Source organism: Peromyscus maniculatus, chromosome 6 (assembly GCF_049852395.1).
Source record: "Peromyscus maniculatus bairdii isolate BWxNUB_F1_BW_parent chromosome 6, HU_Pman_BW_mat_3.1, whole genome shotgun sequence".
Classification (NCBI taxonomy): domain Eukaryota; kingdom Metazoa; phylum Chordata; class Mammalia; order Rodentia; family Cricetidae; genus Peromyscus; species Peromyscus maniculatus.
Genome location: NC_134857.1, coordinates 102,705,214 through 102,729,835, shown reverse-complemented (window position 1 = coordinate 102,729,835; position 24,622 = coordinate 102,705,214). Strand labels below are relative to the sequence as shown.

General features: G+C 39.1%; 1 protein-coding gene across 1 annotated transcript in view; it reads left to right on the top strand.

The window, feature by feature from the left end:
• The first annotated feature begins 2,381 nt into the window (after positions 1 to 2,381).
• Myoz2 (myozenin 2) overlaps positions 2,382 to 24,622 on the top strand; it is a 29,355-nt gene continuing 7,114 nt past the window's right edge. Inside the window, exons 1-5 of the mRNA XM_006991876.4 lie at positions 2,382 to 2,559; positions 3,092 to 3,181; positions 11,042 to 11,211; positions 19,346 to 19,475; positions 21,866 to 22,049. Of these exons, the coding sequence (XP_006991938.1) occupies positions 3,106 to 3,181; positions 11,042 to 11,211; positions 19,346 to 19,475; positions 21,866 to 22,049 (560 nt within the window). The 5' untranslated portion in view covers positions 2,382 to 2,559; positions 3,092 to 3,105. The remainder of the gene's footprint in view (positions 2,560 to 3,091; positions 3,182 to 11,041; positions 11,212 to 19,345; positions 19,476 to 21,865; positions 22,050 to 24,622) is intronic.

The window sequence follows — 24,622 nt, the reverse complement described above, 5'->3', positions numbered from 1 at the left end:
ACATAGATTTGAATGAATCTATTGTAATTTACAAAGAAATGAAGATTTCTTTGTAAAAGGAAGCCTGATGGTCACTGCCTGAGGAAAACTTGTCTGCCTTTATGACCCAGTAAGAATTCGAGCCTGGTAACCTTGCTTTTAGCTAGAGTACTGCTATTGCATGGGTATATAACTGTAAACCTCAGAGACTTAGAGAGGATTTTGACTGAAGAGGATTTTGACTGGAGAACTAGATGGAGAACTAGAAGAATGAGATGGAAGATGAGGAAGAGCCAGATGGGGAAGAACAAGATGAGAAAGACCAAGTTGGGGCAGAACTAAGATGGGAGAATTAAGCTAGAACTTAGAGGGGACAGCAGATAATACAGAGAGAAGTCTGGCAAGAAAGGAGCTAGGCATGAGAACAGAAATGAGGCTGTGTAGATAGAATTTTATCCCAGAGGAATAAAGAAGACCCACTAAGAGCTTGGTGTACTTAGATTCTTTTCCTGAAAATCATTCATGCGGTCCGTAGCTGCTCTTCTGGGCTCCTGGGAAGAAGATTATTAAGGCAGGACCATAATAATATGCAAGAGCCCTTTACCAGTTGAGTCCATCCCCAGTTCGCAGGTGCAGTTCTGAGTGCTAAAGATGCAGCAAGGCCAGAATTCTTTTGGAGTTCATAGTTTAGTAATAAAAAGATATAGTAGGTAAGTCAATGATAAGATGGTGATGGGCAGATAAAAAGCCATCCTGTCATGTCCTTGGGGGAGATCCTGAAAACTGTTACCCTGAAACCATTGCTTCCTTTTTTTTTTTTTGGAAAAGTCAATTACTCTTTTATTTTGTGTGCGGCTGTATGACTAACCTTTGCCCCACGGATGTAAACAGTAGAGAGGTGAACAATACTCAGACATCTTCTAAAGAAGAGGGAATGTTCTTTTGTTTCTTTTCTGCCGGCCAAGATAGAAGCCTGCTGGCTGGAACAACCACCTAGACCTCAGAGGTCTGCATTTTAGGGATAATGGAGCAAAAAGAAGGGAGTCAAGGTCAGTTAGACCCACCCTAGGCTCCTCACTCTGGAATAGGTTTCCCTGGGGGACTAACAAAAGTCACCTCATTGTTGGTTGTTTGTTTCAATGGGGGAAGGGGGAGGGGAGGGGGTGATTCTACCACTCACTCCCATGTGATGTTACTCTTGACTAATTTCAAGACACTAAGAAAGCCGAGTAAGGAATTAGAGAGTGATACAGTATAATATGGACAGGATGGTTGGGGCAAGGTATCATGAGGACTTAAGACTCAAACTGAGGCCTGAACCTGTAAAGAAGTGAGCCAGGAGAATAGGGAAGTGTGTTCCCGGAAATGGGAAAGAGTGAAAGAAAAATACCACACAGGAGAAGGGAACAGGATTTTGTGATCAAAGACCAGCAAGGAGCCAAGATGACTGACTCTGAGGACCTTTCTAATTATTGTTCCTAGAGACAGAAATCCCTCCAGGTCTGGAAGAGGCTGGGCAACTTTGCAGGGATAACCTCTATGGATTGTCTTCCAAAGTGTGACCCAGTTAAAAAGCCTTCAGCTTCATGGCTCAACCCACAGTAGCCAATTTTAAACTCTCTTCATGTTACCATGCAGATATTGCTGGTTGTTAAAGCTGTAACAATCCTCACCTTTGATTATGGGTTGGCTCTGATGACCAACTCCTCACAGCTTTTGTTCTTGATGAGGCCCCATAGATATTGTCCATAATGTTCATTTTAAAAAGAAGTTTATTTTATTTTTCTCTCTCCCCTTCTCATTCCTCACTCCCCTCCCTCCTCCTTCTCTGTCTCTTTGTCTCTCTGTCTGTCTCTCTGTCTCTCTGTCTGTCTCTCTGTCTCTGTGTGTGTGTGTGTGTGTGTGTGTGTGTGTGTGTGTGTGTGTGTATGTCCATACAGGTACCCATAGAGGTCAAAAAATGTGTCAGATCCTCTGAAACTGGAGTTCAGGCAGCTGTGAGCTACCATGTGAGTGATTGGGATTTGAACCCCGGTCCTCTGTAAGAACCGCATGTGTTCTTAACCACAGAGTCATCTGTCCAGGGCTCCTACAGTTCATTTTGATTTTGAATAGTCCATCATTTTGCTCTAATTAATATATATCTCTTGTCACCTCAATTAAGGTATAGAATAAGAACTACATCTTTAAAATGTTTTAAAATCCATTTTGACTGTGGTCTCTTCGAACAGACGATGTTCAATAAAAATGTTGTTCATGTCCAATGAATGAGTATTTCATTCAGCTATCTCAGAGTCCCAGAAACACAATGGAGAGAACCTAATCTCTCCCTGTCCCTCCCTTTTGCCAGGAAGATATGAGTAGCTAAAGTATTTGGTGCTATATATAGTCAGTTGATGTCAGCTGGATGCCAGTCTCTTCAGAGAGGCTCAGTCCCCTGTTTAAGTCAGAGCTAGGGACCATGCCGTTCCAGGTTCAAGGATAAAACCCATCAGGCCCAAGTGCCATCATATTCCACCTTCAGCGTTTTCCTCCACAATTGGGATTCACCCCTGCTGAAAAGTGCAGTCTAACAGCAAGGTGAGTCTATTGTTTCCTAAAATGTCTTCTTAGTCAGTTGTCCCCAGAGGTTCAGAGTTATGACTCATAAATTACCATTCTTTGCTTTAAAGGGAGGCTGTTGATACCGGCTTGAAATGTTACCACCAAAGAGGTCTGGCTGGGTCTGGCCTCTTCCTCACTCTTAGAGTTTGCTGGAAGTGATGTCCTCTGATGCTGGTGGGATGGCAGCCAGGAGAGAAGCATTGGCAGATGAAAAAAAAAAAAAACTGTAGGAAAGAGAGGGAAGAGCGAGGAAGCTGGCACTTTAATTGTTTCTCAATGCATAGTGGTCAATGGACTGAAAGACTGGGTCTGACACTGTGTCGTCCTCCGTTCACAGGGACCTGGGCTGCTACTGAAAAATGTGCACTGTAGACAGACAAGCAGGATCTGTTGGTCTTTCAGTAAAAAGCAATAATAAATTCTTAATAAGAAAGATGTTCTCTTGCAGAAAGGGTGATCATAAGGAATTCCTCACATTGCCTCAATAGTGTCCCTTTCTTTTCAACAGGGAATAAAAATACCATGCTATCACATAGTGCCATGGTGAAGCAAAAGAAACAGCAAGCATCGGCCATCACGAAGGAGATCCATGGAAACGGTATCACTAAACACCCTTCATGGTCGTAACAAAGCATGGCATGAATGTAGATCCTTTCTGATGTTAATGTCATATAGTTTACTTCCTTAAATACTTCCTATCCACCATAACAGACGTGAAGCTCTCGGGGTACTATAGAAAAGCCTATGGTAATGAATCCTTCTGCAGTCATCCTTTCTCATTTGAAAGCTATTTTCAGATCAGCAACTGCTGCAGGAGGAATGAGGCAGGCTGACAGCTGATGTGCATTCTCTCGGCTTGCCGCTCACAGTATCAGTGAGCATGATGCTTCTGAGTTTTGTTTATAGATAACTTTCATACAACCCTGTATTTTTTGTTCTATCTTGATTTGTTTTGTAGTGCATCAAAAAATTCAAAATATGTTCCATCAGCCTTTTAAAAATTTCAAAACAAAGCAAAACAACCGGTAGCATAGGAGTTTGTATTTATTGTTTAAACCTGACACCAGTATTCACATTTAATAACTGATGTACTAACATATATTGCATGTGAAATCTACTTTTACTTATGCTTTCTGAAAAACTGGGGTCCTTCTAATGTCAAAGCAACTTAATTTTTAATATATGATAGATGTTAAGATATTTATTCCAATAAAAATTGACTTGTTAAAAAGCAAATTCATTTTGTTCATGAATAAAAATTAGCATACTGTTAAATTTTGAGTTTAATATACAGGTCCTTTTTAGGGCTGATCTGAGCCATTGCAGACACATTTGTGGAATTTGCAGGGTGCCCCTTTATTTTCATTCAGCTGACAACAAATGGAGCATTGCACCATGAAAATATTCACATCTAGAAGCATGAAATCTGGTGAGGCATCTGGAAACCAGGATGAGTGTAGTATTTCACATCATCCTTTCGGTAAAGCAAGCCGAACTACCAATCAAAGTGTTTTACATGCCGGCCACATACCACAGTCATGTTGAAAGGGCACGGCTCGCCTTTAATCTCCTTGCTATCACATCATTGTGCCGGCTTCTGCTTGCTTCTCAGGCTTTACTTTCATACCAAATTCATTTAGAATAAAATGAGAATAATTCTGGCCTCGCTACCAGACTGTATCAATCCAAAGTTTTGAACCCCATGCTTCTTTTAAATTTGCATGTATCTTTGGGTATCCTACTTTGGGTAATTTACTTGAAATTGTATGTGTGGTTTTGCTAGTCAATATGGCAAAAATCAGATGATAATTTAAGTTTGAGACTAAATTGTTTGCTGTAAAACTAGACTTTGGATAAATTACTTTCCATTACATCATCATCATAATTGTCTTAGGCCATACTGCCTTGAACACAACTGACACCATCTAATTACATTGTAATCATAAGTAAATCCATTTAATATACTCTCATTATAAATTATATGTCAGATTCTACTCTGACATATAATTTGCTTACCTACATCTATGAGAATAAAATTATATTTTTATAATTTTTACAAATATAACCATTGAAATCTTTATTTTTAGAAAATACACTTATATATCAGTGGGGAACACTACCACCTCCCCGCCAGGAAGTCTTGGCCATGTGAAGGCCTTCCCTCCAACACTGGATGAGCTCCAGCCCAGGTGGGAGGAGCCCTAGGCTCTGACTTTATGATGGTCAATATTCTAGATGAGCTCGATAGTCAGACTCATCCAAGATAAAACACCTATATATTATGAAGCAGAACAAATACTTGATTTCTTTCTTTTCTTTCTGCTGGAGTCTCACATGGAATTTAACTGTTTGTAAGCTGCCAGGAGTGGAGGACACTGCAGCTGGGGAATGTCACCTTCTCTAAGGACGTAGAAATGAGATATGGACTCCAGAGAAACATTTATGGTGGGGATGAGTCTTTATATTTTAAGACATATTGCAGCTGTAAAACATCTGGGTAGTTTAAGATGATATATGCTAGAGTTCCGATCATCATTTTAAAACTTAGTAGTCTACTTGTACATAAGAACAACATTAAGTAGTATAACCCATGTATTATTATTATTATCATACTCCAAAAAACAATAATAATGAATGAGGTTCAGCCAGCTGCAGTTCTTGTAGGGCTGAGACCACAGCTGGGGACCTTTTGAGATGAGCAGGGAAATGGAAGAGGGAAAGTTTCATATTAGGTCACTCTTACTATTAAAAGGACAAACTGCCTGAAAGAATTAAAAACTTCTCCCCATATAGACTACAGAGTTAACTGGATCGAGTGAGTTTTTTTAAATCTCTGGTTTCCACTTACTACACCCATGCTGTTGCTCCTTGTGGACCCATTGTAGTTTGGTGTCACACAATGTACCAGGAGTGAAGACATCACATGTCCAACAAAGAGCTGATAAAAGTATCAAGGGCCTGCCAGACACTCAGCAGGCAGGGGTCTTGGTGTCAAGCTTGGAATCCCAATTCAATCTTGGGAATCCACATGGTGGAAGGCAAGAACAAACTCACAGAAGGAGAGAGAGAGAGAGAGAGAGAGAGAGAGAGAGAGAGAGAGAGAGAGAGAGAGAGACAGAGACAGAGAGAGACAGAGAGAGACAGAGAGAGACAGAGAGAGAGAGAGAGAGAAACAAATGTTAAAGAAAAAAAGTATTTCCTATTACCCAGGTGTTCTACCCAGATCAGCCTCACCAAGGTAAAGCACTACCGTCTACAGGGAAGGAGTGGGGAAGTGGTCTTGTGTTACTGTTGTAACAACAACCTCAGTGCTTCACACAGCATGTCCGCCATGGCGGCAAGCATCTAAAAAGTGCTACAGTGCTTTTTAGACTGTAGAGATCTTTTGTCTGCATCTACACATGGATTAGCTGTGAGGACAAGACAAGACGGTCCATAACAGTTCCCTCCCTACCCACAAGCCCTGTGCAGTTAATTGCCGGTGAATCTGTACAGGTCTCCTGCATGAACTGTAATCCTTGCTCACTCCATAACTGTAGCTGCAGGTTTTCCTGTGCTCGAGCAACACATCCACAGCATACAGGGCGATATCCACAGCACATAACTCATTTCAAATCTGAACACTAAACCAAGAGGGATAGGAGTAAGTGACAACGGAAGAGATGGGACCATCAGAATGGATTAAGGACAAGCACTCTAGAGTAAGGTTGGGAAAGGAACTGGAGTTAAAACAACCACAAGATGGACTGAGAGTGTGGTGTCCCTTAAACTGCAAACACAGGTGTTACTAGCAGCTCAGAATAAGAGCCTCATAACAGGAAAGGGGACCACAGTGTGTCAGCTGTGGTGGCTTGCTTGACACGCCCCCGGCCCCCCACAGCTTTTCCTCCTGCACTGAGGGAGGGCTTTGTTGTCTTGTGCTTTGGGGATGATTGGCTTTCTCTTTGTAACTGGTGAACAGCTTTCCCAGGCACACTGAAGAGAAGCAGGCTGATTACTTTGTGCAATTTCAGGGAAAGAGTTGAGCTTTGTGGTCTGAAATCAGAAAGCCCCAATTCTGAACGGAGAGCTGGGTGGATATGACTTCACATGTGCATCTAATTCAGAAATTCCATGTTTCCATCCATTGATCTGCCCGAAGGCAGGAATGGCCGTGTCTGTTTCTCTATCAGTAACAGAAGGAATAATAGTATTGACAGAAATTGCAAGGACTTTGAAAAATTATAGAGCACAAGGTCTAGAATTTCAGATGAAGGATTATGTGAGGATCGATTTTTAATTTCCCTGTCAATCAAAATTTCAATATCAAAATGATAACACCAGAAAGGCCTAATGTAGTTCAAAATTGAGGTGGGGGGAACAATTCAGTGTAGGAGTTTGTGATATTTCTTTATCTTTTCACATTAACACTATCATAATCTTAAGAAAAAATAGAGCACCTGACCTTACCAAGGTCCTTCAGAAAGCTGAATCCTATTTCACGCTGGTCACAGCCCTGGATTTCAACAATGCCTTTCTCTGTGACAGGCTCTGTCTTCTCCTGCAGTCTACAGGAAGCACTGAATGATTTGTTGTGAACTCAGAACACTGGTAATATAATTGCCTAAATATTTACAGGTATTCACGGCTAATCAGACATTAATGGAAAGATTTATAAGCAGTATTAAACTGAGGAGGAGGAGGCAGGTGAATCTGTGAGTTCAAGGGCAGCCTGGTCTACCTAATAAGTTCTAGGCTAGCCGGATCTATATAGTGTGATCCTGTCTCAAAAGCAAACAAACAACAAACCCAAACAACAACAAAACAACAACAATATACCCTCAAAATGATACAGAGATTCTGAAATAGGAACACAAAGAGTCTTATATAGTTTTCAAATTCATCTTCATTTAGGAAAAAATTATCAGTAAAATTTTATTAATTGGAAAATTTTCAAGCATTATTCAAGATCACAGGCTGATATATGGCTTACAGTATATAAGAAGATAGAGTTTATGAACTATTACTTGTAGATGGAGTCCTTTGCAAGTGCAGAAAAGAGTCTTTGTGTATTAGTAAGACCCCCTAAGTAAAATAAGCATCCGCTACATTCCTCCCATGGTTTATACATTCTCTTAAGATTGCGTTTGCCTGACAGTCATGAGGAAGAACTTTTAAAAGATCTTCAGTCTTACTACAGTTGTTTGTAAGTGGGTTAGGTTCTTGGATCTGACTATGGTTCTATATCACTATAAATGACTGTGGTAGGAAAGTATGCCTAGCGATTTTATTTTCAATGGATGATCTAATGCCTCAAAGACAAGCTTCTAAGTCATGAGGGTAAGGATGCGTATGTATCGTTTCTCGGGCACTGAGATCAAAAACACCTTGAAAACCTTGTGCTGGGGTACACTAAAGGGTCGGGACATCTGAACTCAGATCCTCAGCTCATCGATGATTCTGAAACCTTTGCTTCTGTGACATCAGAAGCAACTTTAAAAGGGAGGGGAAGGAACCTTGAGACTTCAGCTTGTCTTTTGCTGTTTGTTTATACAAAGGATGTTGTCTAGTGTATTCCTGACTCTGAAGGATGTGATGCTTTGGTTGGTCGCTTCCCACGTTTTCTTTCGGAAATACTCTCACTATGACCAACTTTAGGCTTCCATCATAGAGGCACCAGATGGAGTGTGGGAAGAAGTGTGCGACAGTACAATGACACACAGGAACTTACAAAGCAATGGTATAACAGGCACTATAGTATTCAGATTTTCCTTATGTAGCACAATACATACAAATAACCTCAAGACCATATAGATAATAGCAAAAGTATCCAGCAACTTATAAAGTGATACCTTTTGAATAGTTATTGCTGTTTTACTGTGATATGTCCAAGTATTACACTTATGGAACTCCCCCCCACACACACCCATGGTCTCACTGTTGCAACTTAGGCTGGCCTTCTATTTTAGATCCTCCTGCCTCTGTCTGCTTAATATAGGATAACAGGGATCTGCCACTATGCACAGCCAGAAGTTCTTTTTATTCATTGCTGGGAATGGAACAGGGCCTCACATAGGTTAGGGAAGTGCTCTGCCACTGAGCTACATCCATAACCCTATATACCTTGTGTGTGTGTGTGTGTGTGTGTGTGTGTGTGTGTGTGTGTTCAAGCACACAAGCATGTGTGCATGCACAAGGTTTTAGGTGGTTCAAACTGGTCTTGAACTTAAGTTGACCTTGAATCCCTGATCCTTGGCCTCCACTCCCAGAGTGCTGGGATTCCAGGCCTGTATCACCACACCTCACTAATAACTTCATTTGAACACTAATGTGTCCACTGTGTGACTGCTGGCTTGTAGAGTTTCTGAAGATGTATTAGTCCGGTCTGTGAACTAGTGTGAGTTCCAGCACACACTTTGTCTTGTGGGCAATGCTTCTGAACTTAAACACCCAGCAGATGTCAGTCACTCAAAGCCACTGTGGAGTGGGAAGGGGAAAATTAGGATTGAGACAATACAGATCGGAAAGTAATGAACAACTTGGGAGTTGGTAAAGTATGTTCTCTTTTGTTGATTGTGTCTGTGTTCTCGTGGTATAAATTTAAAGGCAACACTGGATTGTGTCTGCTGATAATTTCTTTGTATGCTCTGCCAGTGAGGGCCGGTAAGTTCTGGTAGCTGTGCGTGCACATTTATTCCTTGTGTCAGCTTGTAGTGAGTTGCTAAAAAGGAGTAACTACTTCCTGTGAACCCAATGAGCCTACAAGCTAGGGGCAAAAACTTTCTTTTTCCTAATACCTCCCCTATGCCTTACTTATCAAGGACCTCACCATGGGTCTTCTAGGTCAGCTTCTCTCATCCTTGGCTATGATTTTCGGTTTAACACAAACTTTGTTCTTATATTAGCAAGAATGTGTGGAGAAAACAGCTATACGAATTAGCACATGTTTAATTGACTATAACAGAAAGCAGCTAGGTAAACAATAAAGGGAATTTAGTGGTTTACATATCTGAAAAGATCAGAGATGGCCTCTGAGACCTCGTCCAGAGACTTCTACACAAACCCAGGACACAATTCCTGCATCAGCTCCCTTGGCTTTGTCTCATTTTGCCAGTCATCCTACTGAGGATTGCTATGTTCCAGTACACACTCCTCAAAGCTTAATTATCCTAGTTAATTTGTCACATCAGCAGCAGCTTCTGTCTTGTTAGTCAAAATAAATAGTTACTTGCCTAATACTCCAGTTTCTCTCCCTGTGTACATAACAAAACCTCTCAGTGGCAAAGAGGCTCTGTGCATTATACAGAAATATATTCCTAATTCTAAAAGCACTTGGAGGTGCTGGACATGGTTAAATACACCTACAAGCTCAGAGCTTGAGAAGGCTGGCATAGGAGTGTCGTGAGTTGGAGGCTAGCCTGGGCTGCAAATCTGTCTCAAAATAAAATCAAAGCAAGAGAAGAAAGTAGAATAATTTCATCTCTCTTGACTTGTGAGAAAGCTCTTTAGTATTAGGGATAGAAAATAACAATCTTCTGTCTTGATTTTTGTTCATTTGTTTGTTTTGAGACAGACCATCAGTGTGTAACCCAGTCTGACATTGAACTCGCTATGTAACTCAAGCTGATCATGAACTCACAATTGTCCTCCATCCACTTCTGGCCTCTGGGATTACAGGCATGCACCCACACTCTCAGCTAAAAATAACACTCATTACAAAATTTCTGCTATATTTACAATATAAGGTACATAAAAAATTAAAACCGAAAGAAAATTCAAACCATAAAAGAATTGTGATCCAGTGCTTTGGATACAACAGAAGCATTAGTAATTATACATAGGTTTTAGTGCAGAGATCCACAGACGTGGCATTTGAGCTGGTTGGGAAAGATGTCCACTCCGTTTTTCTTACCTGCCCCCTCCCTTTATGCAGGTTGCCTGGTGCCAGGTACAGACTAGACGGTGGGGTTGGAGGGAGCATGCGTGCACTTCCGTGATTGGCAGAACTCAAGCTGATGAATGGGAATGTGGGGAGAAAAGCAAAGCTTATTAATATAAATACAAAGCAGTTCTGTTTGGAAAGTCACTAAATGGAAAGCCTAAATTGTACTAAGAGTATGACAGCTAACTTTTATCCACTCTTTCTTTGTGCCTGATAACATGCTAGTTTATATTAAATATTTTAACTAATTAAATATAATTTAATTACATTTAATACCAATGCTGTTCAATAATTATTATTCTTATTATGATTAGCTGAACATTAGAGATGAGGACATGGAGGTTTAGACAAAATAAGCAACATCTGTGATCCCGCAGTGCCAAAGTGGTGAGTCCAGGATGTACCCCAAGGCCAGGCTACTGAAACACATCTCAATCACTTACTATAATGTAGGGCAGGAAACAAATTATAGAACTTGGCAAAGTGTTTTGAAATGCTTCCTTTTGGATTTTCATGAATGTAAATATCGTTTTACAGATGTAGATGGCATGAACCTGGGCAAAAAAGTCAGTATCCCCAGAGACATCATGATAGAAGAACTGTCCCATTTCAGTAATCGTGGTGCCAGACTCTTTAAGATGCGTCAAAGAAGATCTGACAAATATACCTTTGAAAATTTCCAGTATGAATCGAAAGCACAGATAAATGTAGGTACAACTGGACCGTGAGTATCTAGATGAATTAACAGCATGCCTAAGGGGCTATGTGTAACCAGGCTTCCAAACTAGTTGCTCTACATATCTTCTTTCAGTTGATTCTATGAGACCCTTTTATTCAGGATGATGAATAGCTTAGGTGGTTAAATAAAGCAAGCATTATGTATGATATGAGAATGCTTTTTTGTTCACTAGGGACATTGTGAGCTGTAGATTTGGCACTGAGGAATTGGCCTGTTCTGCTAGGAGGATAGAGAGTGAGTGGAGAGAAGTGGTACCAGCTGTTTCCAAGTCTTATCACCTACAAACAGTTAAATGTTTGTGGTGGAAACACTCCCAAAGCACACAGAGGAGCACAAAGCAAGGATGAGTGTTGTTTTCGCTGAGTACATCCTGGCCCTGCAAATGCTGAGAACAGCAAATTCCATCCGTCTTGTCTCAAAGTAGTTATTCTACATGGTCATGACAAAGCCAGCAAGGACCTAATGCTTTGGGCCAAAGCCTTAACATTTTAATTCTATTTTACAGCTGGGTGTGGTGTTGCACACCTGTAATCCCAGCATTCTGAAGGCAGAGTAGAAGGATCACTCACAAGTCCGAGGCCAGCCTGGGCTATATAGTGAGTTCCAAGCCAGCCAAGCCTACATAGTGAGACCTTATCTCAAATGTACAAAAATTAGATTTTACATGTGTTAGAATCATATTCGTTTAAACAGTCTTTGAGAGAAATTGTAGAGAAGTTAGTTCATAAGAGACAAATAACCAGTTAAGGTATGACTTTATTTATTTTTATTACTTATTTCCTTATTACACTTACTAATAGTTGGATAAAAGAAAAATTAAAATAGAGTCTCACTATGCAGCCCTGGCTGGCCTGAAATTTTCTGTGTAGAACAAGCTGAACTTGAAGTCACAAAGGTCTGCCTACCTCTTCTACCCAAGGACTGTAATTAAAGGCCTATGCCACCATGCCAGGCTTAAATTAAGATTTTGAGAGCTGAGGATTTAATGCAAAGGTTGAATCCTTGCCAGACTTGTTCAAGGCCCCAAGTTCAATCCCCAGAGCTACAATCAATCAATCAATGACCATAGCTTAATTCTAGTTTTAATTGTGAATTCAGTTAGACATATAAAATCATATAGACATATAAAAAACTATAGTATTTACATTTTGTGAAGAATAGTTTTTTGATTGAAATCATGGGTAAATATATGTTATTTTAGCCTATTATTACACACTATACCCTCTTCTCAGAAAGTATCTGTGGCTAATACAGTATGAGCTGAAAATAATTTGCACTTATCTGATGGTTTATTGTGTAACTGCATTCATCACGGAATAACAACAAAGCAGACCATTTATGAAGTAATGTGAACTAGGTGGATTAAGGAAAGCCTTGCAAAATCACCTGCAAGTTCAGACATCTCAGTAAATGAATGTCTGTTTTCCTGACTCCCACTTACGCTGCAAACACTAACAGTGTAACTACCACTCTGAAGAAGGTGTACAGCAGTGCTTCTCAGCCTTGCTAGTCCTCTGACCCTTTAGCACAGTTCCACATGTTGTGGTGACCCCCAACCATTAATTACTTTCATTGCTACTTCACAGCTGCAATTTTGCTACTGTTATGAATTGTAGTGTAAATATCGGTGTTTTCCAATGACCTTAAGGGACCCGTGTGAAAGGTTTGTTTGACCCCCAAAAGGGCTGCGACCTACAGATTGAGAACCACTGGTATATGGGATTAAAACTGTCCTTATGAACACAACATATTATCTCATCATGGCTATCCTAAGTTGTTGACAAAAATCTTACATATCTGTTTTCAGTTATAATAAATGTATGAAGATATGACTTGAGAATTTTTTACTATTCCAAGAAAATTGGGCACTAAATGATTAATAGAATCCTAAACAGCCATACTAAAGCAATTTAATGAGAATAAATAACTCAGAGCAGTAAATACTAATAATGGTTGTAAAGGCAGTAATTACTCTATCTTTTAATGTTGCATGCTTTTATCATCTCTACACAAAGGATGCATTTATTAACCTTTGAATTTCCAACATAGTGTCTAAAACACAATAAGCATGCCATAAATACTTGCCAAAGGTATAAATTAATTGACAGGAATAGGCATTCTTTTAAAAATTCCTGTCATGTTAGCAATGTTCCAAACTGTAGTGATGATGTCATCATTCCCTGACAGAGTAAGTATGGCATCATGTATACTATCTTCCTCATACTCCTCGGGCATATTTTAGAATTAAAAATCACGTCACAAAGAGGTTATACAGTCAGATGGCATCTTAGAGAGGATTTGAGTCCCTAAATTTTATAGATAAGAAAATATTAAGAAAGGCAAAGAAACTTGTAAATTAACTAATCATGTTGTTGACAGGAGCATCAAGACCAAGCCCTTAGTGCCTGGTTCCCAGGCCAGAGTTTCCTTTTAATGCATCATGAGCCATTAGCCTAATTATTGGTTACATTTTCTGGAGAGTGCTTTTACTTTTCCCTATCCATTGAGCTACAGACACCCTAAAAATAACTACTTATCTATATAGTTCCTATTTTATTATAATGTTTAGTATCTCATATAAATATAACACAAATCAAATCCCCAATAACCAATGCCATCAGCTCTACTATTAAATATCATTATTTATTTTCTTCGGTTTTTTGTTTGTTGTTTTTGTTTTGAGATACTCTCATGTATCCCAGACTGATCCTCAGCCGACTATGCACTCAAGGCTGGCCTTGAACTCCTGATTTTCTTGCCTCCATCCCTGAGAACTAGGATTATAGGTGTGCACCACTAAAATAAAAATATAAATGCAGTTTTGAGTTTAATCTACTCCTAAGGGGCACTGGCAAATTCAAGTTTCACATATTTTGTGTGAAATAAACAATAACAACAACAAATGGATGCGTTATTCAAGTAATCATTGCTTCTATATGAACCAATTTTAGAGTCCTGGTTGATAAAATCATTTATTTCTTAGATAAAAGGCAAAAAAAAGAAAGAAAGAAAGAAAGAAAGAAAGAAAGAAAGAAAGAAAGAAAGAAAGAAAGAAAGAAAGAAAAGAAAAGAAAGAAAGGAATTGGTGAAATACACAGTATTCAAGATGAAATAAAAATGTAAGATGTATTAATGATAATTATAATCCTCTTCTATAAGTCACTGAAAATGGATATTGAACATTTTGCAATCTCTAAAATCTCCAAAGGAAAGTGTACTGTAAAAGGCAATTCTGCCAGGGAAGAACATGTCAATTGGCTACCTAATGTCAAATGGTCAGCCCTGAAAACATATATACAAGCAACATTATATAGACTGAGCAAGTTGTATTTATGTGTTTAAGAATACATATGTCTACAAAGATGATACATGTAACAACAATTAATAAAAAAGGAAACATGAGTTTGAAAGAGAACAATGAGGGATATATGAATTTGGAGGGAGGAAAGGGAAGGAGAAATGATGTAATTATATTATAATCTCAGAAATGAAAGGTACAATTTAAAAACTAAAAGAAAACAGTACACATTTGCAAGTGTGCTGAGACACTCTAATCCCTCACAAATAGTTCAGTTTGTCATGATTTTAGACTGCTGCATTCCATTTTTCTCCAAAATATATTCATTAATATATCAAAATAAAAACTTCTGATTAAAAAAACAATTCTTAACTAAGACTAACCAAGCTATATCGAGAGACTTAATACATCTTTATTATTTTTTCTTTAAAAACAATTTCTTTATATTTGATGTAAAGCTTATAACAAACCCTATTTTTCTTGTTATTTCTGCAGAAATCGTGTAATGTGTATTGCATATTTGTTTTTAACTTGCATACTTTTAGCCTACAAGGCTCTATTCTGGTTTCATTTTCTTTAGGATTAGCCTCGTAAACTAAAGATCACATTTTTCATTTGTCTTTTCAACTTTTCTGACAGGAAGTACAGATGATGGACATAATAATTTAAGGCTTATGTCACAATCAGTCATCAGCTGAGCGTCATGGGGCTTTGTTTGTACACTAACCTGTGATAATAGAAGTCTTGGGCCCTTCCTGCTAATGACTAACCAGAGTTGATGTTCCTGTTCATTGTAAGCCTCAGGAGAAGCTTCCAGCGGGCTGGAATCATGATCCCTAAAATGAATGTGGGTAGAATTACCTGTCCCCATAGGTGAAATTCATTTCATAGACACCTTTTAGAAACTTAACAAAAGGTGATTCTTTATCCATTATGCTTTGTACCTTACCACATACATCTCAATGGTCTTCTAATTTACAATTGAAGTTGGTAAAATACTAATATAGTAAATTAAGTAAAACACTTGAGGTAGATGTTAAAGTCAAACTATTAGACATTGAATTGTATGTGTATGTAGACTGTTTTCTATTTAGTGATTATTAAAAATAGCCTTTAAAACGTCTTTGAGACAGTTTCATTGTGCAGTCCTGGCACTGTGCTTACTGGTTTCAAAGTCACAGAGATCCACCTGCATCTGCTTCGTGAGTGCTGAGATTAAAAGTGTGCGCCAGCACACCTGGATAAAAGCAGTCTTATGTGTAACTATAGAAGAAGAAGAATGTTGCCTAACTAGATTTAAAACATCTCTAAACTAGCGGCTAACTCCCAGTGCCATGAATGTGCTAACAAAAATCTGTTTGACCAGAACAAGTAAGAGAGGTCATAAGAGAATGTACAGATGTAGTTGAAGTGTTGAGATAAACAGATGTGGTGGTATTTCTGGTCGGCTACATTAGAAAGAAGAGGGAGATTGGAGATAGACACAGAGAACTTGGGATCTGGCTTGACAATGAGCAGAGGGAGGTCATTCCAAGCAGACGAAGCACCAATAATAAATTGATGAGCAGGAAAGAGCAGGGAATATGGGAGATTATCTTGGAAATGTGCTGGTATGTGTAAGAGGTAAGTCCAAGATCTTAGTGGCTGGACATGAGTTTGAATGATATTCAACATGAAATAAGAAAGAATGTCTAAAGGTTGGAGTCATGTTATACATAAGAAGCATTAGTGTTCCAACTGACTAAAGGAGAAATGCATGATGGGAAGTGAGCAGAAGGTAACATCTGTATGATAAAGAATGAGGAAGGTGAGTGGATTCAGCAGTCAAGAGCACTTGCTGCTCTTGCTGAGGACCTACATTTAATTCCCATAGCCCACGTGGTAGCTCACAAACTGTCTGTAACTCCAGCTCCAGAAGATTCAAAACCCATGACCTCTGAGTCAACTGCATTCACATACACTACCCATGCACAGACACACGTGCATGTAACTAAACACAAAATAATTTTTGAAAGAAAAAAAACCAAGGAAGTTATACACATGCAGACTAAAGTGGAAAAGAAAGACAATGTTTAAGAAGGCTATGACAAAAAGAAACCAGCTCGATTTGATGATATAGTCACTAAAAATTCAGCAAATACTCATAGAATACTTTCATGATATAAGACTTGGTTAAAAAACAAAACAAAAAACAAGCATTCAATTAAATTCAAAGCAGACACTTGTGCGCATGAAGATGGCAGCATAGGGACCTAGAGCGCTGTTTGTGACTAAAGCACCTTCTGGAACTTTCAGAGCTAGTCCTCAGGGAGGAGACTTCCAGGTCAGATCCAGCTCTTCACCTCCAAGTCTTGTGTCCGAAGTGTGTGGTGGTTTCACCACTGCTAGTGCCTTCCCTTGAATTTCAGAGAGACAACCAAGAGTGACATCGATGGCCTGTATTGTTTGGGGGTGCTCTTGGGTGACATCGATGGCCTGTATTGTTCGGGGGTGCTCTTGGGTGACATCGATGGCCTGTGTTGTTTGGGGGGTGATCTTGGGTGACATCGATGGCCTGTATTGTTTTGGGGTGCTCTTGGACTATCCTGACAGACAACTCGAAATGACATTTCACATGCCTGGCACTGGAGGCTTTGATAAATAACTTGCGATTTTTGGGAGAAGCTTTGTCATCCCAGGTGGAATAATTTCATTTAAACTATATGTAATATATGTAAAAATGTGTGTTATATATAAAATTTTAGGTAAACATAAAATAATATTATTCCCTATGGCTTTCCAAACATTCTTGGTGTTATTTGTTCCTCCCCTCTCCCTCTTCCTCTCTATTGCCCTTCCTTCTCCCCAGCTAAAGTTCCTGCCCTCTTCTTCCCATGTACCCCTTCATAACACCTGTGTATGACTATTCTTCTTTCTAGAGTACCCCCCAACTCCCCTTTTTACTTTCCTGGCTTCTGAGGTTACTCCCGGTTATACACTCACATCTAAAAATTCACATCTAGGATCCACCAATAAGGGACACCAACAGCGTGTTTGTCTTTCTGGACAAACTAAGAGTTACCTCACTTAGCATAATATTTTGTTACTTGTAAATTTCATGATTTCATTTTCTTTACAACTAAATAATATTCCATTGTCTCTATGTGCCATATTTTCAACATCCATTCATCAATTGGAAGACATTGATCAATTGAATGGGGAGGAAACCCACAGAGTGGAAGAGAATCTTTGCCAAGAATATATAAAGAATTCAAAACAGAGCCAAGAAATCAAATGGCCCAGTTTTAAATGCCTATGGATTTGAACAGAGAGTTCGCTAAAGAACAAATCAAAACTGCTAAGAAGTATCTTTAAAAGCATTCAACATTGCTAGAAATCAGGGAAATGCAAATATACAATACTTTGCTATTTCATGCTTGACGGTGAGATCTCATTGCTGAAGACATCACATACTTGAGTCACAGTGAATGTGGGGAAATCTAGCCGGTAGTCAGCTGGAAGAAGCTTCATCCCTACTGGCTGCTTTCATGGTGCTGAATGGTGCTGTGAATGCTACAAGAGAAAAGCAAGCCAATCACAGCCAGTTGTGAACCTTGCAAATTATATGAATGACTGGCCTAGCAAGACACGCCCACTGGTACAACAGGAGCACAAATTTTACAGGAGTAATCAAGCACTTTTTCATTGGACTTAAGTATGACAATATCAATAGAGCCAAGAACTTGTGGCTACAAAGGTCATGGGCTCAAGGGGAAAATCTACTAGCATATTCTGCTAAAAGACATAGCATTAAAATGATTCCTAATAACATATTGCGAAAGCCACAGATCAGTGCTCCATTCAGCCTTCATCAGAGAAGCGTCTTCTCGAAGCAGATAGCAATTACCATAAAGACTCCAATTGGTTAACATGCAGAGAATAACAGACTTCAGAGTGCTCAGTCCTAAATGGTACATCGGTATCACAACCCTCTTCTCAGGCTCAGGAATCTAGTGGACAAGAGGGTGGGAAGATTGTAACAGCCAGAGGTAGTGGATGGCATTTGCCAGACACAGGGACAGAAGCACCTATAAACTCAGAGCAATGTGACCATGTGACAGTGTGACAGCAAGCTCAAGCCAGACAGAACCCCAGCCCAAGAGCGGGGAGGGAGGAGGGGAGTGGGCATGAGGTCCCAACCCTAGCTGAAGAGCTCTTGCTGTTTAATTGCTGCTAAGAAAGGAAAAGTCAGTTTTCTTTAAGAGTGTGACACCTGGACAACCTCGGCAGGCCCCACACTCACGAGTAGTTGGCCAATACACACTGGACTTGATGGGGAAGGAGAGACATGAAGTTTGGGTAAATGGGGGAGGATCTTGGAGGAATTTGAGAAGGGAGATGAATAAGAGCAAAATACATTATATAGAATTCTCAAAGAATTAAGAAAAACATTATTTTATAGAAGAATATCTAGGTCAAATGTTGGGCCATATGCTGTCTTTTATTAGATTGGTAAAGATTCTACAATTAGACACATTTCTCAGAGTGATGTTATGAACAGAAACCAAATAAACTGAAGGAGAGCACTGCAGGGTCACACACATAGCAATGCTCAATGCATTTTGGTTTTCATTTTTGTCCAGTGAATTATAGCCTGACATACACAAAAGTTTTCATTGAGCTGCTCAACTTTATTACAATGTAAATTACTGCTGTCCTGAGGAACAATATGGTTCATTATATTTAATTTCTTGATATACCGATGGAGGCTTGCATATGCCAATACTGTGCCTAATAGTTTCATTTGACTTTTAAACCAATACAGCACAATATTGCTATGCAGAATGGGAAAATTGATGGAAGCAACCTGGAAAGTGGTTCACAGCAAGCCCCCTCGACTCCTCCCAACACCCCAGATCCACGAAGCCCTCCAAATCCAGAGAACATCGCACCAGGTACCTAAGCACCCTCAAATGGAACAGTAAAACTTCTATGTATTTAAAAATACTACTCGTTGACATTTCATTACGTGGCATTTAAATGATGTAACTTTTCTCATTAAATATATTTTGTTCATAAGTTTAAGACAAGAGTAAAATTTAAGTTTGAAAGAATCACATAAAAATATTTATAATAGTTATATATTCTTTCAGACAGTCCATGGTGTTCCTTTTTTAAATTTTTATTTATTTGGGGTTTGTGTGTGTTTGAGAGTGTGTGTGTGTGTGTGTGTGTGTGTGTGTGTGTGTGTGTGAGAGAGAGAGAGAGAGAGAGAGTATGTGTATGAATGTGTGTAAGAGAATGTGTGCATGAGTGTGTGTGTGTGTGAGAGGGAGTATATGTGTATGAATGTATGTAAGAGAGAGCGTGTGTGCATGAGTGTGTGTGTGTGTGTGTGTGTGTGTGTGTGTGTGTGTGTGTGTGTGTGACTTCTGCTGAGTGCATGTGGAGGTCAGAAGACAGCTCTCAGGAGTCAGTTTTTTCATTGGTTTATGTTCTCTGAAAGGATTTATATGCAGTCTGTAAAGCACAGATTTCATTAGGTGTAGGTGGCTCATTCCTTTAATCCTAGCACTCTGGAAGCTAAGGCAGGAGGTTTATGACTTTCAGGCCAGTCTGGGCTACTTAAACTCTGTCTCAAAAGAAACAAACAATATCAACAATAACAACAAAACCCACAAACGAAAAAAGACCATGATCTTTTAGCTTGTTTTAAAAACAAACCCTATTACATTAATATTACATTTAGAAATGTTATTACATGCTGAGAGATACCTTTAGGAAAAATTATATTAATTAACTAGTAACTTTTCAAAATAAACTATAGCAAAATTTTGTCTTTAAAAATTCAAATATTGCCTTAAGAATAATATACAAAGTAATTTTTTTAATTTATGGAACTAAGCTGTGAAATGAGTAATATCTCTTGGGTTCTAGAAAATGAATAAACAATTTAGGAAAACCATTTTAAGAGATTTCCTCAAAGAGTGATAATGAATGATTTTGAATATAGGTGAAACAACTCACTAACATTTCATATTTAAAGAAAAGTAAGTTGAGCATCAGCCACTGCTGAAGTTAGATCATTTAGAAGCATTCTGATTGGTCACGTTGAGAAAAACCATAGACATATTAAAATAACATTGCAGAAGAACAAGTAAGCACAATTCAACTGCACAGTATTGTAAGGTTAATATGGTAACAAAGTTCTTCAGTCATTCCAAACAGAAGCTGCAGCAGAAAGTAAGCTTCCAGCCCACAGTGGCCAAGTTCAACGCCATGATCTGTCCACACGCTCCTTTTCATTTTACTGTTGCACTGTTAAAAAATTAATTTATTTTGGTTTGACTTTTTTAAATCTTTAAAATAAGGAAAACAAGTTAAGGTGAGAACTAAGTGTGATGAGTATAGTCTTTTAGATATGATGAGTACTTGGTTAATTTTTTAATTTATTTATTTAATTTTACATTTTCAATTAAAATATAATTATCACTTTCTATTTTCCTTTCCTCACTCCAGTCCCCTCCATGTCCCCTTCCTCCAATCCCTCTCCACTCTCAAATTGATAGCCTCTTCATTATTATTATTATTATTACATATATTATTTATATGTATGTATATTATCATTACATATATACATAAATACAATCTGTTGAGTCTGTTTTTGTTGTTTGTGTGTATATGGTTTCAGGGCTGACTACTAATACTTAAATATTTTTCTTTCCTTTTCTCTTTCTCTTTTCTTCGTTGATTTTGGTTTTGTTTGTTTGTTTGTTTGTTTTGAGACAGGATTTCTCTGTGTAATAGCCCTAGCTGTCCTGGACTTACTGTGTAGACCAGGCTGGACTCGAACTCAGAGATCCACCTGCCTCTTCTCCCTGAGTGCTGAAATTAAAGGTGTGTCCCATCACAGCCTAGCTGTGTGTGTATGAAGAACTTCATAACAATAAGGCTACAGTGGGTACTTAACTCTTCTTTTAAAATGATTTTTTTTGAGTCTAATGTAAAATAACAAAAGAGCACATTTAAAAATAATAGTTTTGCTTAAATAAATTTAAATTAGAGTCAAGGGAAAATAACATGATTTGGAAAAGCAAATCATTAAAAGTGTTAATAAATTTAACAATGATAATAATAACAATAATAATAAGTGTCTTCTTTTCTAAGGTCCTTAAATTTAAAAGAGTTTTTAAACATCTTCACTTCAGTTTGCTGCTTTCTGGAGACTCATAGAAAGGGTTTGTCCTGAACTTACCTCAGCAAGAAACACTAAATGCAGCAAGATGTTAGGTGGCGTTTAGTAAATGAAGAGCACTCTGTTTACTCACTTTTGCTGTTTCCAAAGGATATTCTGGACCACTGAAGGAAATTCCTCCTGAAAGATTTAACACGACGGCCGTTCCCAAGTACTACCAGTCACCCTGGGAGCAGGCCATCGGCAGCGACCCCGAGCTCCTGGAGGCTTTGTACCCGAAACTTTTCAAGCCGGAAGGAAAGGCAGAACTGCCTGATTACAGGAGCTTTAACAGGTAACTCAGTTATCCAGCGTGACCCGGTGGATGTGGGAGACCCAGACAATCTCACTGCCGTAGGGGGAGTCGAATCCTCTGTAGAAAACCAGCTTTGATCTTGAGAAAATCATCTAAATACAAACACAGGTGTCTAAGTCTGAGTGGACACTCATTTTTTGCACTGATACTCTAAAAGTTTTAACTGGTTAATTCACTGGAGTCTACATGAAAAACTTCATAAAAATAATGAAATTTTTAAATTTTTCCATTTATTTATTTATTATTTATTTATTTATATTTCTCCATTTTGTTTGTGTGGTGGGAGGTCAGTGCATGTGCCATAGTGCACAGGCAGAGGTCAGAGGAGACCTGCAGCGGTCTGTTCTTGTTTTCTACCAAGTAAGACCCAGGGATTGAACTCAGGCAGAACTTCAAGGGCCTTCATCGGACGAACTGCCTTTTAGGCACAATCATCTTTTTTTTTTTTTTTTAAGTTATTTAAAAGCTATGAAGACAGTCAATTATCTTGAAGAACAAAATCTCAGGGGGAAAAAAGGAAAATTTAGAATCTAAACGCAATATTTGATGTCACTTTTCTCAGGGAGGTGTTCACGGGTAAAACATAAAAGGCCGAGAGGGTAAGCAAAACTGAGCAGTTTGGAGCATGTGACGAGCAGGAAGAGATTAGGATCTTTCACAGAAAAGTCCTGCTGTCTACTCCAGGCTTTCTGGTAGAAATCATTAACACACCCCTTTGGAGTCAAGGCAAGCTGTAGACCAGCCTTCAGCACACTCCATGTGGCTTCATTCAGCAGTGTCAAGATGGGCAAATACTACTTCCTCTCAGTCACGCAGCTGCAGAGTCAAAAGTCAGTCCTTTTGGATGATACAACTTTAGACTCAAATCATCTTCATGACTGTAAAGTTTCTGTCAACTTTTTATTATGATAAAACACATAGTATAAATTGGACAACTTTAACCACTTTTGAAAAGACCACGTGTGTTCATGGTGTCCATGGAGGTCAGGAAAGGGCACAAGGTCCCCTGGAACTGGAGTTACAGATGGTTGTGTGCCACCATTTAAATGCTGGGAATCTAGAAACCTGCAAGAGCAGGGCATGCTCTTAACTGCTGAGCCATCTTTCCAATCCCTCACTTTTAATCATATGATGACTACACTCACAATATATGTAACTATTACCACCGTCCCCAAGACACATTTTCTTGTAAGACTCCAACTCCCACATCTGTTAGACAATGATTTTTATGCACATTCTTAGTCTCAGACAGCCACCATTCTACTTTCTGTTATGATTTTTCCTGCTCTAAATATTTCTTATAAGTGACATCATATATATTTGTCTTTTTAGATTGGCTTAGTATAATGTCCTCCAGTTTAAAATTTATTTGGTGTTTATATTACTATAAAATTCAAAATATTGACTGCTTCTAAGGGCAGCAGGGTTTATGACTGAGCAAGGGTGCATATAATGCTCTACAGTAGTTCCTAATATGTATGGCAATTCCAAGATGGCTAGATGTATACATGTCATGGGACAATGTTCCCGGTGAACGCAGGGGAAAGAGAAATGAATTTACAGAGCAAGGGAAGCAGAGGACACATGTGCAGCAGCCATGCCAATCTGTGGGGACAGGACCCTGTGGAGGAGTTAAAGCAACATGGGAAGGACTGATGGCCAAGACTTCTTCAAACCTGCTAGAAGACATGAAGCTTCAAGAAACACCACGCAAGCTGAGAAGTGTGAGTGAAGCAGGAAGGAGGGTCCAAGGCCCAGGATTAAAGTATCTCTTCAAATGGCACACACCTTTAATCCCAGCACTCGGGAGGCAGAGGCAGGCGGATCTCTGTGAGTTCGAGACCAGCCTGGTCTCCAAAGCGAGTTCCAGGAAAGGCGCAAAGCTACACAGAGAAACCCTGTCTCAAACAAACAAAAACACCAACCAAAAAAAACAAAGAATTAAAAGCAAGTTGGTTTCCTAACTAAAATGATGGAAGTCAGGAAATAATACCTAAAATCATAACATAACTACCAATTTACAAAGTATTCCTTAACAGTCAAAGCTAAATCTACACACACATCTTCAGACACAGACAGTTGTTGATCCCTATTAGACAGTAAGACAAGAGTAACAAGCAGAGTTGCCAGTGTTCACAGATGGCATGGTTATGCCCACGAACATCCAAAAGGAGCCATGGACAGTCACCAGAATGAGAAAGTAACGCGACGAACATCCAAAAGGAGCCACAGACAGTCACCAGGATGAGAACGTAACGCGGCGAACATCCAAAAGGAGCCACAGTCACCAGAATGAGAACATAACACGGTGAACATCCAAAAGGAGCCACGGACAGTCACCAGAATGAGAAAATAACGCGACGAACATCCAAAAGGAGCCACAGACAGTCACCAGAATGAGAAAGTAACTCGACGAACATCCAAAAGGAGCCACAGTCACCAGAATGAGAAAATAACGTGACGAACATCCAAAAGGAGCCACAGACAGTCACCAGGATGAGAACGTAACGCAGCGAACATCCAAAAGGAGCCACAGACAGTCACCAGGATGA